The sequence below is a fragment of the Acomys minous genome, assembly GCF_964271855.1.
Source record: "Acomys minous genome assembly, chromosome: 11".
Lineage (NCBI taxonomy): Eukaryota > Metazoa > Chordata > Mammalia > Rodentia > Muridae > Acomys > Acomys minous.
The window spans coordinates 94,117,494-94,138,030 of NC_140492.1; the positions used below are offsets into that span (position 1 = coordinate 94,117,494).

Sequence of the window (20,537 nt, forward strand, 5' to 3'; positions counted from 1 at the left end):
ATGAGTTTAGGTTGGGTGTCTGCTGAGCACGGCGAGGGGGCGGAATCGGTCTGTTTTTCTGGAGCTCAAGGTACTTACTAATAAGGACCAAATCCAAGAGTGGGGATGAATGAGGTCAGCTCATGACACACAAGGATGGGGCCTCAGGAGAACAGGTGGCCGTGCCTGTGAGAAGCAAGCCAGAGATCTGAAGGAGGCTGCACCAGAGACAAACTTTTCCCTTAGTAATGCAAGCACACCATCTCATGTGAATGCCTTTTGACCTTTATGTGAACCACAGGATTTTTTTTTTTACACAGATTTCTCACATGCGTGTTCTCTTAGAGTAGAGGCAAGAATGGGGAAGATGGAATTATATCTTATACATATATATGTATGATGAGTTTATGTATATTTATATATGTAACTTGAGACAAGCTGAAGTTCATAATCCCCCATGCCTCTGTCTCCACGTACTGGGATTACAGGCACGTGCCACTGTTCCCAACAGGAATGCCGTTTTGAGAGTTATACAGGGAGAGGATGGAGGATTTGGGTAAGGCTATTAGAGTTGTAAAAACATTTTATATCATAGTCTTATTTAATTTTGACTCACATTATGTGTAATGTACTTGACTATCACAGAAACCTCATCTCCTTTAGTGTAGTCTGTATATGTTAGGCTATGCTTTTGGTCTCCTTTTTGCAAATTTACTTTTGAGTGTGGCAGTTACTCTTTCCTCCAGAGCCAGTGCATAGATGGATGCTTTCTTTGTACTTGCCTGGCATCCCAACACTCAAGATGCTAAGAGAAGGATCGAAGGATCTTTAGTTTTAAAGCCAGCCAGGGCTACCTAGGAAGGTTCCATATCAAAAAGGGTATGGGTAAGAAATCACAAACCTGCTGTGTATGTTCACTTAAGTATTCAGAATTAGATATTTGGATACGAAGAGGCAAACAAGCCCCTCTGAAGAGAATATGGGATCTAGATGTATAAGCTTGATTCAGGCTCTCTCTCAGAAACAGTGGAGCAAGAAGTCTGGCGCACACACTGTGTAAGCAGTTCTTTCCCTGCTTGTGTCTCGACCAGCTGGTTTGGGCAGGACAAGGATGATGCATGTGTTGAGTCATCCACCTGTGCATCTGTGAAAATATACTGTGATGGAGGGCTGAGGGCCCAACAGTGTCCAGGCCTCACTTGTGTATCCACCTGTCAACATGTGTAACCTGGGAATACAAGCATTCCTGCTCAGTGACATTGAGTCTACTGGGGTCAGGTTAATAACCTCCCAGAAAATACAATGTGATGTGCTACTCGGTGGTTTGCTCCACCTTCTCTGTAACAAACCTTCAAGCTTTAGGCTCAAGGACTGAGCCTGTTGGTGTTCCCTGGGTTCATAGTTACCAAGAACACAAGGTTAGTGTTCCAGCGGAATGTTGGCGTATTCGTTTATAAGAGCAGATATCATTAGTAATTAACCTTGGGCTCGTCAAAGTATTCCTTCTCCTTCAGATACGGTCCGTGGGCTCAAAAGACAAACTTGCCAACCTAGATGCACATTCTACCACCTTCTAGCTGTGTGATCTTGGACAGGCTATGGACTTTCTCAGTTTGTCGGCTTTCACATACATAAAGTGAGAGAATAAAATAAGTCCAGTTTATAGAATGCTCTGGAAAACTAAGCAAGTCTTTGCAGTATACCGAACAGTGTAAAGCGGCTGTTTTTAAGGTCTCTGTAGACTTACTCAAGGTTGTTTGGAGGAGTATGGTAACAGAGGAAAAAAAGAAGATGGTAGATGTTGAATGGGTAAAAGCTTTGGGCTAAGCTGGCCTGATGCTCATGGGTTTTGACTGTTGGTCTGAAACCTGGGCGCAGGCTCTAGCTCCACCATCATTCTGCCAGTTGGAAGCCGTCCACACTGGAGTTTCTGAACCTTTTGTTTTTCTGTCTCTACAGGCGTTTGTTACTATTTACATTTTCTCAAGTCTTGCTGCCCCGGAGTCAGCTCTTTACTTCTTGCATAATTCATAGTTTTGATTCAGAAAGGTAATTCTGAGGGCTATGGTATATTTCTTGTTCCAAGATCCTTGAAGGAAAAACCTGAGTATGAAATTCAAAGGAAGAAAGCATGGATATATGGAAGAATCTGTACAAGAGGGAAAGGCCAAATGCTTGTTGACTTATTCATATTCCATGTGTGTGTGTGTTTTAAGACAGGCTCTCAGTATGCAGACCAGTCTGGCGTGGCTTATACAAACCTTATTTTTTTTTAATAGCTAAGATTCATAAGATATAATTTCTTTACATATATTGTTTTTTATCTAGTCTCTATGTTTGCAGATACTTTTTTCTTCTTCCTCATCTTCATCTCCTTCTCCTGCTCCTCCTCCTCCCTCCTTCTTTTTAGATAGAATCTTATCCAGTAGCCCTGGCAGGCCTCAAACCAAGAGTAATCCTGCCTCAGTCTTCGTGCACTACCATACCCAGCAGATCATTGTTAACTGTATCCCCATTCCACAGATCAGTAGAGGATGAGGTTTAATAGGCTTGAAATTAGCAACCGTAGCTTCCGGTTGGAAACCTTGTTTTGTGAGTCCCTTCTTCTAAGAATCCCCTTACGTCAAAAATAGAGCTCTCTCTTAGGCCTGCGTGCAAACAGAATCACACAAGTTACATGTGACGGCATTAATATGTACCCCTGAGTCTAAGGCCTGGGTTGCAGGAGTCACGTGACTTTCTTTGGCTGTGTTGACACTCATGGGTAGTTTTCTCTTCCTGCATCACTAGCCCTCTTTCAGACCCCAGATTCTTTTCCCCCCCGGGGCCTGCATCTGACAGCCCCGAGGAGCATCCATCATCCAGTCTGAATACCAAGCAGCTAGCAGGCCACGGTCTTCTTCTGCTATCTCGCCAGCCCTCCTGTCTTCAGCAACGGAATGGTTTCCTCTTGGCCAATTCCATCTTGGCAAAAGAAAAGAATGACTAAGAACACATCATTGGATGCAAATGAGAAAAAGAAAAGACATCTGTCAAGTTAATTAAGGGAAAGCATTCCCTTGACCCCCTTGTTTTTTTTTGTTTTTTGTTTTTAATTGTTGTTTGTTTGTTTCCTGTGCCGTCACCAAGGTGAGCCATTCTTCTTCCCTTTAGGGTACCACTTCCCTTTCATGTTGAAAACAAACAGGAAGGGACCAAGTGAAGTGCTAAAGCATGGGGCCAGCACACAGCTCGCTTTAATACTCAATTTGGCAGTTTTCCTGTTGCGTCTCCGTTTAGGAAACGTTTTCTTCCCCCCTTTTGCTTCTGCCCATTATCACAGCTTTGACATTCATGTCATTAACAGAATGTCATTTCGCAGGATACTGAATGAGGAGTAGCCAGCAACAAAACACTGCCGAGCAGAAAGAGACTGGCTTACTGCCTCATGACTTCGTCTTGCAGCAAAGAACTCAGTGGAGCGCTGATGGGGCCTCTGCTGGTGTTTGTGTTTGTGTTCCGATGGCAGCAGCACATGGAATCAGGGGCAGATCGCTGGTGGGCAGAGCGTTATGCCAAACTGCTACAGAAAAGCAAAAAAAAAAAAAAAAAAAAAAAAAAAAAACCGCCTTCCTGCCTTTTAGCTGGGAGGTGTTAGGGCTCCAGGCTGTTCATTCTGGGTTGAAGTAACTTGTGTTGAGTGTCCTTGCAAAAAGGCCTCTCCATGGCTCCAGAAGTAAATTCCTCTCCCTTCAGTGGGTCAGAAAGGACCAGTCCTGGGAACCACGGAGAATGCTTCTTATTTCAGGAAGTGGGTATTTGGTTAGGCATCTAAAGTATACCAATGGGCTAAAAATGAAATGTCCCTAGTAGTGATGACAAGCTGAGGGGGGGGGTATTTGTTTATAGTGTGGGAATTGAACCTAGGGCCTCACACATTCTGGGTGTTCTGCTTCTGAGCTATAGTTCTAGCCTGAAATTTAATTTCCTTTGAAGAAGGCTAGAATAGATCAGTGTTATACTCCATCTATAATTCACACACACACACACACACACACACACACACACATACTCATATATATATTCACATGTGTGTGTGTGTGTGTGTGTGTGTGTGTGTGTGTATGCATGTATGTATTCTCTATCCAAATAAGATTTGAAGATAGAACACTTCCAAAGTAATGCTAATGATCATTTCTTTCTTTCTTTCCTCTTCCTCCTCCTCGTCTTCCTTCTCTCTTGGGGGTGGTTTTCAATACAGGGTTTCTCTGTGTAGCTCTGGCTGGCCTGGAATGCTCTGTAGACCAGGCTGGCCTTGAACTCACAGATCCACCCGCCTCTGTCTCCTGGGTGCTGGGATTAAAAGCATGCCCCACCACACCCAGCATTTCCTAAAGTAAATAAGTAAAGCCAGGGGTGGTGGTACACTCCTTAAATCCCAGCACTGGTGGAACTCTGAGTTTCAGGACAGCCAGAGTCACATAGAGACTCTGTCTCACAAACAAAAGCAAAACAGAAACCAGTATGAGTAGGTGGCATACAGAAGGCGAAAGTTAATAAAGGAAGATCAGAGCATTAGATTTAAAGTGTTGGCTTTATTATGGTTTTTGTTGTTGTTTTTACACTTACCGCATTCTAAGTGTTATTTTCCAAAGGCTAATTTCTTATCATGCCTCTTTGCCCAATTGGGATAACTCAGTGCCACTAAACTGACTATCGTCATTTTTATAGTAGGATTTCAACTTACTTTTCTGCTACCTAGGAAAAGAGACATTAAGTTGGATTGATCTTTCCATAGTATGTACTGTTAGTGTACTGCTCCCAGGCTGCCTAGCAACCTATGACGTTACCACCTGCCAGCCAATATGTGTGCCCCCTGTCCAGGACATAAAAAGGGCAAACCCACCTAGGCTCCCTCTCTTCCTCATCCTCTTGCTCTCTCTCTCTGTCTCTCTTTCTCTCTGGGGTGCCCCTCCCCTTTCTTGCTCTCCCCACACTTCTATAATAAACTTCTCCATATCATATCTGTTATCTGGCATCTTATTTTTCATATTTAGTACGTGTAAGACATGGGGTTTAAAAAAAAACAAACAAAACCTAGGTATAGTACATATACCTGGGATCCCAGTACTTGGGAGAGTGAGGCGAGAAGATTGGGAATTTGAGGCCAACCTTTCCCTGGAAAACACACAAACACACACACACACACACACACACACACACACACACACACACACACAGACCTAGGAAGGGTCGAGAAGGGCATAGTTAGTGCTTCCTGTAGTTTTCCTTAATTCCCCAGTGTGTCCTCAGAGTTGTCTGTGGTACTGAACATACCTACCAAACACTTGGCCCTTTATCCCCTTACAATTTGATTCTGACCTTTCCTCCAGTTAGAAAACCAGCTCCACCAGGTCCGCCCCTCTCTCAACCCCTACTCCTTGTCGCTGTGATGGCCCTGAGGCCACTAGGCCTAGCCAGGTGATAACATCTCTTTATCTTGGCAGGACAGATTAGACCTCTGGAGTCTGGAATGAGCCCTTGTGACCTTTGGGCAACAGTCAGCCCTGGGAGCGGGTTCCCAAGATCCAGGACAAGCCCCCCAGCGCTAATGTCAGAGATACTAATTATCTGCCCTTGTCGCCCTCTCTTCCCACCCTCCACCCAACACTCCTAATTAGATGCCTTTAATCTTTACATTACATCATAACCTTAATCCAGACGTCTTGTCAATCATCCACTCTCTCAGCCTTTAAAGACCGCTCCCCCCCCCCCCCATGTAAATACATGCCTGAGCTAATGACATGAGTCCTCTTTACAGTCCCTGTTGCAAATGACTGTCCTAAAAATCTCAAGGGTGTTGAGATTTAGGCCTTTTTGCTTTGGTGATTCTCACATTTATCATCTTAAGCCGCAGGCTGCCCAGCTCTACATCCGTCTGATCCTTCACATTCCTAGTTGATTTTTGATACCGTGTTTGTCCTGTCTTTTCATTAATCCCTGGGCCCCATTGTAATGCTTTTCAGGATGATGGGTGTTCTGGTAAGGGGCTTCCGCAGATTCTTATGTTTTCTTAGTCACTCCGTCCAGTGGGAATGTCCTATGTTATAATATCACATTAGATTAGTTTGGTATTATAAATTTGCCAGGTTCTTCAAGGCAGAAACTGTATTTAGCTATTCCCTAAAAATACCTCATAGCCATGTATGGTGGCTCATGTCTTTTTTTTTTTTTTAATTTAATTTTTTAATTAATTAAACATTTTTTATTTTTTACGTATACATTTATATTATTGGCTCATGTCTTTAATCCCAGTACCCAAGAGGCAGAGGCAGGCAGATCTCTGTGAATTTTAGGCCAGCTTGGTCTAAATATCCAGTTCCAGGCCAGCCAAGGCTACATAGGGACACCCTGTCTCAACCAAAACAAAACAAAAACTAGCTAATGTGTCTTCGACTGGGATGTAGCTTAGAGAGAGACCATGTGTTGACTGCATACGAGACCTGAATCCAGTCCACAACACTGCTCCACCCAGCCTATATTTTTAATGTCTCTATTTAAATCATTTTTTATTTTCTCTATTTTCATAGACAACCTAAAGGATTTAGTATTATTAAAAAAAAAAAAACTATGATCTTTATCCTCAGGGAACCTCCATTTCTCAAATTTAAACACCATGTGGAATGCCAGGTACTAGTGTTGACTGAAGACAGGGTCCCACATAGATACCTTGTTTACCATGGTTGCTAGAATATGGCACCATCAGTGTCAGCTACCATTTCACATGATAATAGTGTGACCTCATAGCTCATCACGTCAGCCATATCACAGTAGCTGTACTGGCCTGTCTACTTTCAAAATAGCTATAAAATGGAGAGTACTTTAGAAGACCTAAACTTTGATAAATTTTTTTCTTTTATTTGTTACTCTTGGGCAGGTACAGAACACAATGCACATATGGAAGCCAGGACACAACTTTATGAAACTGTGTCTCTCCGTTTACCTTTATGTGGGTCCCCAGAAGTTGAATTTGGGTTGTCACGTTTGCATTGTTAGTCAGCAAACGTCTTTTCCCACTGAGCCAACTCACCAGTCCAGTCCTAGAAGACATAAACTTTAAAAGAGCACATTTCTGTCAACTAAATCATTAAGAGATTATGGAGGAAATCCTACGAACCATTGGACAACTTCCAGTGCATAACACCCTCTATGCTACACAGGATTCCAGTGTTTGTTATGAAAATATATGTAGGAGCTGATTGGCAATTCATTTTGTAATTCAGTTTGCAGCACATGCCTGTTTATGCCTCCTTTGCATGGTCTGCCCTAGAACACAAGTGTCAGTGGGTCAGGCATAGACTTGAAGTTTAGAGTTTTTCCTTTTCCTCCTCACAGTATCTAATGCATAAGAAAGACAACCTGGAAATACTTGTTTCATGAGGGTAGTGCCTTCCTAACCTCGGTATGCTTATCGGTCATCTGCCTCTCTTTTCCTCTGTGAAGAAAGACAATTGGGCCCAACCTTAGTATAGAATTATCTTAATAGATTTCTAAGAAGCACTAGGGTGTGTGTGTGTGTGTGTGTGTGTGTGTGTGTGTGTGTGTGTGTGTGTGTGTGTGTGTGTAAAAGTGTGTACTTTCCCCCCCTATTTCTTCAGTACTTTTGAAAGCTTGCTCAGACTTTCTTGAAGCTATTAGAATCTGTTTGCACTTTTTGTTCGTAAACGACGACTGAAGGAGAGGTTACTCATTCCTACTGTGATTTGTGCCTCTAGGACGAATTTCTCTGTTAATGGAAAAGCTTAAGTTCATGTATCAAGATGGTCAGTAGGGATGTCCTCCTCATGGCTATGTGTGGTCATTGTGCTGAGGTGAATACTAGATAGAAGCTTCAAGCTTTAAAGCCCTTAGCTTGCTCCGGTCCCAGCGTCCACACGTGCTTTCTCTCCAGCATCCTGGAGGCAGGGGCTAATGTATAGTGTTCTCATCGAATCTGGGGCCATCTTGCTCAGTTTTAAAAACAAGGGTCATGAGACACAGAGTGCATCTAGTGTGCACCATCGGCCTTGCTTCCTATCTGCTGCTCACCCTGCCTCCTCCTTCACCTGTTTACAGCTTAGCACCCAGAATGACTTTCTTAACCCTAAAGGCGGGTTATGCCCGTAAACCTCAACCGTGTTTTCCTTTCTCTTACTGAACTCAGACTCCTCTACTGTGGGCTGCAACCCTGATCTCTGTATTCTCCTCCTACTGCTCAGCTAGCTGAGCTGCTCCTCTGCTCATCCCCTTCCTGCCACGCTGGCCTGCTTCTGTTCCTGGAACCTGCCTGCCCCAGGGCCTTTGCTTATCTCATTATGGATGCTTACACTCTCATTTCCTGGTCTTACCAAATACCACCTCCCCAGTGGGGCCCTTCCTGAACAGTCTGTTTAAAATCATGACCTTCCATACTGGTGCCCCAGCCGCAGTTTCTGTGTTCTTTCCCCTCCATCATCATCCTACATGCGATGAACGTTACTGTATACTGTGTGCATCATTCATTTATTTCCTCTCTGGAAGGAAGCTACGGATTTGTTCAGAATGGTGTCTACCTGAATAGATCTGCACACTCAGCAAATAGTGTGTTGAATTAATTAATAAGAGCCTCAGAGCCCTGGATTTAACCAGCAGGTATAGTATCTTGAAATGGGTGACAGCACATACGGAGCAGAGGAAGGGACCATAAAGGCTTGTTTTCTGCTTCCTTTTGGCAGGAGCAGTGCTTATGTAGCCAGCTACTCCATATGACTCTGTGCTATTGAAAAGTGCTAGAGATGTAGGCGGAAGATGCCCAGAAAAGGGAATGTTTGATTCACAGGAGAAAGATAAAAAAAATGTATGGCAAAGAGCACAGAGGGAAAGTAGAGATAGGGCTTAGGGTCAGGGGAGCAATACCAAGACGTAGGGGAGAAGTGTTCAAAGATTTTTTTTTTTTTTTTTTTTTTTTTTTTTTTTTTTGGTTTTTTGAGACAGAGTTTCTCTGTGTAGCCTTGGCTGTCCTGGACTCGCTTTGTAGACCAGGCTGGCCTTGAGCTCACAGCGATCCACCTGCCTCTGCCTCCCGAGTGCTGGGATTAAAGGTGTGCGCCACCACGCCCGGCCTGTTCAAAGATTTTTAAGGGACATTTTCTTGATATGTTGCACAGTATTTTTCCTTCAGATACAGTTTCAAGAATTTTGCAGTCAGATTTTCAAAAGTACAGAGTCCTACATATTCAGTGTCACAAGAAGAAGAAAGGTCCACTGTATATAATTTTAGTGCATTTACGAATCCTAACATTTTCTTCAAATGGATAATCTTAAAATAAATGAATTAGACCCATACTTATGTTGCCATGGATAAGGCTCAAAATTACAATGTAGAGAAAAAGTAAGTTGCAGAATATATATAGTGCATATTGCATGCTAAACTATAGCTTACCCCAAAGTAAAAAAAAATGAGTGCCATACAAAGTGAACATATCAGAGATTTTATTTACTCTATCATTTACTTAGAGCAATAGTGACATACTAAGTCACAGTGTATGAGGTTTTTAAATGGACATATATGTATGTACATTCAGGAGCTATGAAATGAACTTGCTTGTAGATGCAGAACTGCTTTCTGTCTTACAGGATGTAATTATCTTTCTATGGAGTGGGGACAGATTATCCATTCAAGGATAAGCACCATTTGCATTGCTCCCAATTCTCCACAGTTTTAACTAAAACAACATTTGACCATAGCACAGTCAGTGGGAGGAATGAGATGCATGTATCTTTAAAGGAACCAGCTTGTTTCCTTTGTGTAGAATTCCAAATCTTTATTGATTTTTTCCCCCTGACATCTGAAAGCAATAGTAACAATGTAAAAATCATAACATAATTCTGTTAACAAACACAAGACATATATACATATATAGACACACGCGCGCACACGCGCACACACACACACACACACACACACACACACACACACACACACACCATGCTGTAGCATTAATAATGAATGGAATGGAGGCTAAGGATGACCTAATGCACAGAAAGCCCTGGGCTTGACTTTCAGCAGCACGTAAGCCGGAAGTGTTGTTGTGAGCCTGTGTCTTCAGTACTTTACACACGAGAGATAGGGAGAGAGTCAAACATTTGAGACCAGCTTGGATAGATGGGAAGAAAGATATTTAGGGAGTGGAAACTGCCCCCCCCCCCCCCCCCCCCGTGTGAGTGATGTTATTATCCATCTCAGAGTTGGTGAAACTATTGGATTCTTTATCTCTCTTTTAAAACATTTGACGGGGGGGGGGGGGGGGGGGGACGACGGTTGGTTGGTGGCTAGAGAGATGGCTCAGAGGTTAAGAGCACTATTTGTTCTTCAAAAAGTCCTGAGTTCAATTCGCAGCAACTACATGGTGGCTCACAGCCATCTATAATGAGATCTTGTGCCTTCTTCTGGTGTGCAGACGATGTCCATGCAGGCAGAAGAACACTGTGTGTACATAATAAATAGATCTTTTTAAAACATTTCTTGGATCTAGAAACTAGTTTCGTACCATTTTTTTCTCATGTGGACAAACCCCTTGGATTTTAAAGATGTGGAAGCCGACGCCTCTCCTGTGTCCGTAACAGCAGCTCTTCGGCAGTTCCCTAGACTCCCTTTGCCTCCTGACGATGGCTAGTCTCCATTGCTTCAGCCTTCCTCTGTGTTTGAGGAATTGTCAGATGGTGAGATTCAGCCATGGTGTGAGCAAACAGCAGATGGTCCTGAGTAGTGCAGCTCCGGTCTGTAATTGGTCCCCTGTGCAAATTTATCCAAATCTTCATCAAGGTAAAGCCATAAGCTGGAGCCAACATCTCTGCACTCGTATTGGTTCGCTGTGATTCCTGCCTTTCCGTGACAGTGGCAGGTTGTGCTCAGCGTTAACCTTTCCCAATCAGTTGCAAATGAAAAAAAAATTACAGCCGGTGGGGGTTTGTCTGCTTTCTTGTCGTACCATCATCAGACATGCTAAGAAACACGGGCCTCACTGTAAATGTAATTTAAAATTGGGCTAAAATTTAGCTACTTGGAATAATTGAAAATAGTCAAGGCCCACTGGGCTTTCAGAGACCTGGCAGGTGATGGAGAATAGGTTCTTCTGTCAGGAGACAAGTGGCACATCGAAGGTGCCAAACATTCAGTGAGCACCCCCAGCCTTTCTGAGGGAAATTGCTTAAAGGCAATTTGGGCAGAAATGGGGTATAGCTGCTCTGGACCCAAAGTGCCTCCCTTTCCCAGCCTCAGCCTGATAACCAGATGTCTTTGTCCTTGCTGAGTCTGGTCTGACTTACATAATGAAACCTGTGCACATTTTCTTTACCATCCTAACAAGTGGAAGGCCTACTAGCAGTCATAAAGATGCCAAAGCTTTGGGAAGGTCTTGGTAGTAGCATTGAACTCAGAAGCAAGAGTGGTACCCTGTTCAATCTTTATGTCATGCAGCCAATCAGAGTGCACTGTGGCCTCACATCACTCCAAAGTTTGCCCTCAACCACTATCCAGAAGAATGGCATCCTTCCTTAGACACGGCGTTCTGTGTTGCTTGTATGCCTCTCGGCATACAGTGGCTAGCCAGCCCATCTCACTCAAACCTGTTGTCATCATCTTTCCATCATCCTGTTCTTCCTAGGTCCCAGGTCTGTAGTGGGCAGGGTGCGCTTTATCTCTGTCTCTGTCTCTGTCTCTGTCTGTCTGTCTGTCTGTCTGTCTCCTTCTCTCTCTCTCTCTCTCTCTCTCTCTCTCTCTCTCTCTGTGTGTGTGTGTGTGTGTGTGTGTGTGTGTGTGTGTCTGTGTCTCAGAGCCTTCTTTCTGTACCTTGTCCTTGTCCCGGGGTGGATCTTTCTAGGGAGGAACCAGGGGATGAGTAATAAGAGTGATGACTAGAGATGACCAGCCTTTGTCCTAATCCACTATTTAGCTCTGCCTTTGGCTCAGGTTGTGTGTAGCTGTCTTCTTGCTAAATTCTGGCTTTACGAGGAAGAAATCGCAGTGTGCCACTGTGTGACTAGAAGGAAGCAGTCACTTCCTAAATTCTATGGGGGCAAACCGAGCATTCTGTGCACTGGAAGAGTACGTTCTCTTTGGGGTTGCTTCCACCGGAGATCTGCACTGGAGGTACTTTGGGGGCGTGAACACTGGCTAGACTGTTAGCCAGGAGTTTGGGCAGGGTGAGGAGAGGGCTTTGTGTTGAAGAGTCAGGGAGGGAGGATGCATTTCGTGGTGGAACAGGTGCAGCAGGAGTGTAAGGCTCTTCAATTTCTTTTTGACCTGTGTGCCTGAAGGTTCAAACTAGAGAAAACAGTTCACAAGGTCCAGTGCTGGGATCTGGATGAGTTATGAGAGATAGGCCCAGAAGAGAAGTGTCGTTAGTGTTCTGTTTGGAAGGGTATGCCTGTTTTTCCCATGGATGGCTGCTTGGGAAGAGGTCAGAAGAATTTAGTAACACTGATGATGAAGAAGAAGAGGAGGAGGAGGAGGAGCTGAGAGTGTGTGTGTATGTGAGTGTGTGTGTTTGTGTGTGTGTGTGTGTGTGTGTGTGTGTGTGTGTGTGTGTGTGTGTGTATGGAGGTGGCAACACACACATATGCTCCAGGTATTTCAGGATTCAATGTACAATAAAATGGCCCCTTTCCCTTTAAGAATCGTACCAATAAGTTCATTGTGTGGCCCAAATCACACGTTCTATGTATAGAGATTTTATTTGTGTACACACGGGAATCTGTTGTGATGACCTGTATCTCCTCAAATCTGTTTCACCACATCAGGGCAGCTTATGTTTAAAGGCTTTCTCTTGGATTGCTGAGAGAGTTTGGAAAGTTCCTAGAGTGTTACAATTTTAATAATATCTCTAGCTTCCTGTGAAAGGTTTAAAAGGTTATAGAGGACAATTAAATTACCTTGTGTGCAATGAGATAGCCTTCTCAATATTTCAGTAAAACTCACTTTCAGGTTTTACTTACTAGTTTCTTTTTAAAAATTAGACTACCACTTCATTGCTTGCTGATAGACTTCAAATAACAAATGTAATTGCGAGGGTTTATTTTATTTTTCTACTATTTTGCTTGCTATAATAGTAACATACTATTATATAATACATATAGATTGACCAGTCTATATGAGTCTTAGGAAAATTTGTTTTTAAAATTTTTACCTAAGAATTAGCCCTTTTTGGCTGGGCATGGTGGTGCATGCCTTTAATCCCAGCACTTGGGAGGCAGAGGCAGGTGGATCTCTATGAGTTCAAGGCCAGCCTGATCTGCAAAGTAAGTTCTAGGATAGGCAGGGCTCTACACAGAGAAACCATGTCTCAGAAAACAAACAAGCAAGCAAGCAAACACAAAAGGAAGGGAATATCCCTTCTTAGTTTTAGTTTTAGGGCAGTCGCCATAATATGTGACATTAATAATAATTAACATTGACATCCATAACTAATATATTTACTAGGTTACTGATTGTGTTGACACACATTTCTCATTCATTTTATTTGCATATAGGAAACACTAATAATTAACTATGTCGAGAAATTCTTTATGAATTACATAGATTAAATACCAATGTCTATTTTTGTAATAATTAATCTGAACTTTAGTTAATCCGTTCAAGTACGTTTACTGAAATTTCCAGGATATGAATTTATATTTCTAATTTCTTTGATGCACATTGACAGATTAGTATTATTTAATGGTCCCTTCCTGAAGTGAAAGGAGCCATTAATTTGAATTAACACTACATGTATTCCGTAGTATCTTTTTAAAAACAATCAAACCATCTGACTTAATGATTATGGATTTAATAGCTTGAGAATACAGTTCTTGATGGATGAGTTGATATGATCACAGTCTACCTTCCTAATTAACTATCAGGGGCCTGTCATTAGTCAACAGCTTCTTTAAGGCTAAGTAAACATGATGTTAATTAAACTCACAGATAATGCTAGGGGATGGTTGATTGCTGCAACCAGGAAAAGAAAGCCATGCAGCCTGACCTTAGCAAATGCTAAGTATGGGGATGCTGGCTATGATAACACGCAGCAAAAACATCATGTGAACTGACTCCCCAGTCACTGTCGCTGAGCGAACTTGGTACAGGTTTGAAATGTGTTCTTTGAAGATTAGGAAGAGCCCTTTCAAATGGTCTATTTTATTTCTCTATTGCTGAGGGTTTAAACCTAGGGCTCTCTTACATGCCAGACAAGCGCTCGATTACTGAGCTATATCCCAAGCCCTTTTCATCATTCTTAAACATTTGAGAACGGGTCTCACTACGTTGCTTGTGCCAGCCTTGAGCTTGCTCTGAACTCCTGGCCGGCCTTCTATCTGTGATCTTCTGCATCCTCAGCAGCAGACCGGGTTGATGATATTGTATATGAAGCCTGAAATGTCAAATCCAAATCTCATTTAGAGGCTTTCAGCAACCTGGCCTCATAGGGGACTCTTGTGAATTAAGTCTGCTAATTACAGTCAAGTCTTCTCAAGGAGGAAAGTGGCTTCCATGTGGACTCAGAGTACCCGGGACACCTTCTGGTGAAGTCCAGGAGGTGTTACCTTGGATTCATTACTCTTTCTGGGTACTACAATGATCAAGGAGAATGAATGGCTAATGTGTATTGAAGGAAGGCAAACAAATATAAGAAAATACCCATTGATGCTTGTGCATATTACATTGAAATCCAATTATGTATCTGGAAACTCCCTACTGGCAGAAACAGTGTTGAAACCAACACTGCTTTGTGTGTGTGTGTGTATATATATATATATATATATATATATATATATATATATATATATATATATTTCATATACATATATGTATATGTATACATATATATATATATATACACCATGTCTATGTGTGTGTGTGTGTGTGTGTGCGTGTGTGTGTGTATACACACACATTTACTGGGCATGCAAGTTAAAGCTAATACTAGGTATGCTGTTTAGAAGATGCCATCACTGTTGCTTTAAAACCCTGGGATCTATTTTTCTGCTAACATGTTCCTCAATAAGGATTTTGAATGTTGTGTACAAGATTGAAAATGAGTGAGTGGTGGGTTGCATTTATCTTAGGCATCACCTGTTTTATTGACAAAAGGCACAAATATGAAATTTGTCTAAATAATTAGATTTTTTTTAATTAGTGCATCATCGTAAGATTAATGTCATTCTGCTTCATCGTGCATGATTCCCGATTAGAAATTTCATGTCAACAAAGATTCGACCTGTGGTTTGCTAACCTGAGTCCTTAATTTATCACTTGCGTGTATGGCACGGCACACATCTGTAGATGCAGACGTGAGCTGAGAGAGGACGTTTGCCTATAGCAGTGCTGTGGTGAGGAATATTGATGGTGCTGTGCTGTATGAATATATTATGGTTTCTCATGTTCAGGGGATTGGTTTCAATCCGTACATTAGTAAGCACGCAACAATTGGCTGTGCTGTTAGCAGCAACATGAGGTGGTCTGGGAGGGTGGCATCCTTGTCTGTGCCAGCGCTGAACGTGTTCAAATATGATTGGTGTTTTTCTTCACCTGGTTTTTCTTTCCTTTTGACAGTTGCCGAACAAGCAACCGGAAAAGTCTGATAGGCAATGGCCAGTCACCAGCATTGCCTAGGCCACACTCACCTCTCTCCGCTCATGCAGGTAACGGATGACTCTGCCTGACGTCTTAACATGTGTCTTTTATGTCTACCTTGGCTTTCCTATTATTTTACTACTAAGTTGTTCTTTCTGAGATCACAAATTCGGTTTCTTTTGTATATCAAGCTCTTTGCAATTAATTTTTCTCTGTTGCTAAACTTTGTAACACTGTCAGACGTATTTATCCATTAGGAATACCTTTAGGGGCTACAAACATGACAGTATGCAGAAAAAAAGTGGTCAGAAAGATCCAGCCTGGTCTCCCTGAAACTGAGCATCATACATATGTTGAAATAGCTAGTCATTGCCCAGGCCAAGTGGCTTTCATTCTTCCTGATGCTGCAGCACTTTACTATAGTTGTTCATGTGGTGAAATCCCCAACCGTAAAATGATTTTGTTGCTACTTCTTTTTATTTGTCTTGCTTTTTTTTTCCGTGTTTTTTTGAGACAGGGTTTCTCTGTGTAGCCTTGGCTGTCCTGGACTCGCTTTGTAGACCAGGCTGGCCTCGAACTCACAGTGATCCGCCTGCCTCAGTCTCCCGAGTGCTGGGATTAAAGGCGTGCTCCACCACACCCAGCCTTGTTGTTACTTCTTAACTGTTGTTTTTGCTGCCCTTATGGGTCATAATGTAAATATCTGATAGTCAGGACTTCCGAAGCGGGTCACGAACCCACACGTTGAGAAACACTGGTCTAGAGCATGACAATGCGGGAGAGGCTGGAGATTTGAGGTCCTTACAGACTCGTAAGGAAGCTGCGAGCATGCCACGTAGTAATAACACTACTGTTCAAGGGAAACTGCTTCTGATCCTTTTTATTTCAATCTCTGTCTAAAGTGATGCAACGAGGAGAAAGGCTACTTTCAACAGAAAGTCCAGAAGAGTCTGAATAAACTACTTGGCCAAGGTGTTGAAAATGGCTACGATCTGGGCAGGGTAGCAGCAAACAGATAGAGGAAAGGACTCTCAGGAGGCAGCTAGCGTTTGGAATTGTCATGCTTGACACATAAAGAAGCAGGTGAAGTGGGCACCTCGTGCTTGCACAGAGTGGTTGCCTTCTAGGTACAGCAGTGGCTCAGGATGCTTGTGAGAAGACGCCATTAACTATTATTTTAATACACTGATCCCTTTTTATTAATTGGGAACAGGCACTTAGTGAGGAATGAAGTTAGTATTCAAGATGAAAAAAATTATTTGGTGACGTCCGGGAAGATGGGGAAGCAGGGGGAAGGTTGAGGAGTGGAAAGGCTTTGGGCTTTGACCACCATTTTAGGAGGAGGGCTTGGGTTGTCCAGGATGGGCTCCTGAATGGGGGTGGGTTCCTGTTTCCATGGCGCCCGGTAGAAATGCTAATGTGATGCCAATGGAACCTCCGATGAAGACGTTGGTGGCTCACTACCCAGCAGGCAGTCCTTGGCTACAGAGGTCTTGGCAGTGCAAGATGGAGCAGCCTTTATGGGTAGAAGAGAAAGATGGGTGGACTCTCCTCTGAGATGACTTTTTCCCCCTTAATTATTACCAGAACTAAAAGGTATCAAAGGGTCTGTGGGCAGCAGGGCAGCAGTGGTGCCTGTCATCAAACCAGATGGCCTGGGTTTAACCCTTGGCACACCCATGGTAGGAGAGACTACATGTCACTATTTGCCCTCCGACCTCCACAAATGCTTGGTTGCATCCATGTGCTGTGCACATGCATACATACACACACACACACTAAGTAAGTACATATAAAAAATAAAAAGACAGTTTTGGAGGTGGCTAAGTGAAATTGTAACAGAAAATCCTGAAGCTAGCCGTACACGTGTCTACACGGATGACTGCAGTGTTGGGAAATGGTTCTTCCAGGAAGGCAGCTCAGCTCCAACAGTGGGATCCTTCATCATTGCTCAGCATCTCAAGCAGCTTTAAGTTTAATCAGTTGGGAAATGGATAAATGAACTATGATCCAGTCACCGAGAGAAAACAAATTAAATAGCCCTGCACATGTCTACAGGGATGAAACGCAAATATACTATTGGGCAACAAAGGCAAATTGCAAAAGAATGTTGCCTAACCATCCAACCATTCACATGAAATGAATGTGATGCTCTGGTTATTGTTTTGTTTATGAACATGTGTGTGTGTGTGTGTGTGTGTGTGTGTGCATGTGTATGTATATGTATACATAAGTACGTGTGTGATAGTATGTAATACGTAACTTGTATTCTGTATATGTATATATGCTTATAGTGAGAGATTGGAGAAATAAGGTATATTTTCAATTGAAAATACACTTTTTTTCATACAGTAATTACAGTTTTCCTTCCCTCCCAGATCCTCCCTACCGTTTCAACTCCATACCTAGCCTCCTTTATCTCTCTTTTTAGAAAAGAAGCCGGCAAATAAGGAAACAAAGCAGGATAAATAAGCAGAAAGAAAGAGTACAAGAAGCGCATACATGCGTGCACACATGCATGCATGCATGCGCGCGTGCACACACACACACACACACACACACACACACACACACACACACACACACACCATAACGACCCAACATTATAAACCATAGTATACAAGCAAAGGACTGGTGAGGTTAATTAAAAATACCAAACAAAGCAGTATAAAACAAATAAATTTCTCAAAATGCTATTGAGCTTTTTTTGTGTGTGTTGGCCATCTACTGCTGAGCATGGGGCCTGCCCTTAAGCATGGTTTGTGTACCCAGTCACTGGAGAAAACTGTAGATGTGCATTTGAGAGAGCTTGCTGGTTAGGGATGGAAGCACCTGTGTACTTCTCCCTCTCAGTGCAGGGATTTCAGCTGGCTTGGACCTGTGCGGGCAGCCACAGTCTTCATGACTTCATACGTGCGTGAGTCCTGGTGTGTCCGGAAGACTCTGTTTCCTTGGTGAAATTCATTCTTTCTGGCTTTTACAATCTTTCCACTTCCTTTTCCACATAGCTTTCTGAGCTCTGAGGTAAAGGGGTCGAAGAAGAGCTCCCGTTTGGTACTGAAGGTTTTACTTGGTGGTAAGAGATGTCTAGTTGGAGGTTTGTCTCCCCATTATTTGGTGACCCCCTTTAGAAGAAGATTTTGCTTTTGTTTTTCGAGACAGGGTTCCTATCTGGTAGCCTTGGTTGTCCTGGGCATGCTTTGTAGACCAGGCTAGCCTCAAACTTACAGAGATCTGCCTGCCTCTGCCTCTCGAGTGCTGGGATTACAGGTGTGTGCCACCATGCCCAACTCAAATTAAGATAATTTTAAGGATTAATTTTCTGATAGTTACTTTAAAGGTGTGAGGTATGAGGGAGGCATATAAGAAGAAATAGAATAATGAAGCAGTTGGTAATTTTACATATTTCCCAAGCTATGTAATGAGTAAGCTTGCAATTATTTAAATTATTGCTATTTATAATTGTGATGGTTTTGTTTCTTTGAGAGATGATCTCATTATGTAGCACTGGTTGGCCTTGAACTCAAAGAAATCTATCTGCTTCCATCTCCAGACTGCCAGAATTAAAAGTGTGTGCCATCACGCCTGGCTGGATTCTAACATTTTTGTTACGTGACTGTCATAATAGTTGAAGCCATGCAGAGGATCACTCAGACTCCCTGGTGTCTGGAATTGTATATAATAAAGCATTCTGTTCCTCTGGTGTCCACCCCAGGCCTTGGCAGTCACACTAGCTGCTAAGTGAATGATAGATTCTCTTTCTTTCCTTCTTTTTTTTTTTTTTAATTAAAAAAATTTTATTTTATGATCATTGGTGTTTTGTCTGCATGTATGTCTGTGTGATGGTGTCAGATCTTAGAGTTACAGACAGTTGTGAGCTACCATGTGGGTGCTGGGATTTGAACCCAGGACCTTTGGAAGAGCAGTCAGCGCTCTTAACCGCTCAGCCATCTTTCCAGCCCTAGATTCTCTTTCTTAAGTATAACTCAACAGTGATTTTAAGCGTGCGATCTTCTTCCCCTTGGTGGTGTTTGATGCTCATTTCTCAACCTTTACGTGTCTGTTGATTATACCTTTATTGCTTTGCTTTTCTCCAATTCTAGTACTGAGAAGAGAGATTATGTGGCTAAGACTTTAACGATCCTTTAATTGTTTTTTTTTTCCCACTTTGTATTTCCTTAGGTTGATTTTTTCTTTTTTTTTAAACCTCAGCCTTGGTTTTAGAATGCAGTCTGAGGGGTTTGAGCAGGGAGAGGTGTGGTCTCAGGGTCTGAGTGGTTTTCTTTGTTACAGAGCCAACAGGTTGTTACTCAGAGGAGGAGACATCTGTCAGGCATTTCTGAGGGAAGTGGCATTTATTGCAATCTGCCAGAACCCTATTTCTGGGCAGTGACAGGGAAGAAGGTGTAAATGAGTAGTAGGCCAGTCCTGGTGTCCTGCTAGTATAGTCCTTGTCACGGCTCACCTCTTCTCTCTTGTTGCCTGTGTTTTTAATCCAGGGTGCTTGGTGGGGTTGGTTAGATGCCACCGTGAAAACAACAGGAAGAGAAACTGCCATCTCTCAGGTCCTAGTAACCTGTGGCCCAAAGCCCCGCCCCCTTTATTTTTCTAAAAGAGGGGAATGTGAGCAGACCACTGGCATTGAGTCTTATATAGGCACCCAGTGCTGGTGATCTGTGCTAATTATTTGTGTCAGGAGCATTCAGCAGAAGAGAGGCACGCATATGTTTCAAGGAGCCAGAGGTTCCTGAAAGAACAAGGAACAGAACAGTCATTAAAAACAAAAAAAAAAAAAAAAGAAAAGGAGAAAAATGCCAGGCTCCTGGTTCCAGGAAGACTCAAAGCATTAAAGATCATTCGGTGTGCATACTAGTGTATAGTTTCTAAAATGAAAAATTCTGTGTAATAAGAAAAGTGAAAAAGAAAACCAGGCGCAGAATATATGTCTATT

At 42.7% G+C, this 20,537-nt stretch overlaps 1 protein-coding gene across 20 annotated transcripts in view; it reads left to right on the forward strand.

Moving 5' to 3' along the window:
• Positions 1–20,537, forward strand: part of MAST4 (microtubule associated serine/threonine kinase family member 4) — a 617,295-nt gene that overhangs the window by 483,152 nt on the left and 113,606 nt on the right. For all 20 annotated transcript variants that reach the window (XM_084800734.1, XM_084800722.1, XM_084800737.1 and 17 more), the window contains one exon: positions 15,566–15,654. In XM_084800734.1, coding sequence (XP_084656860.1) covers positions 15,566–15,654 — 89 coding nt within the window. The remainder of the gene's footprint in view (positions 1–15,565; positions 15,655–20,537) is intronic.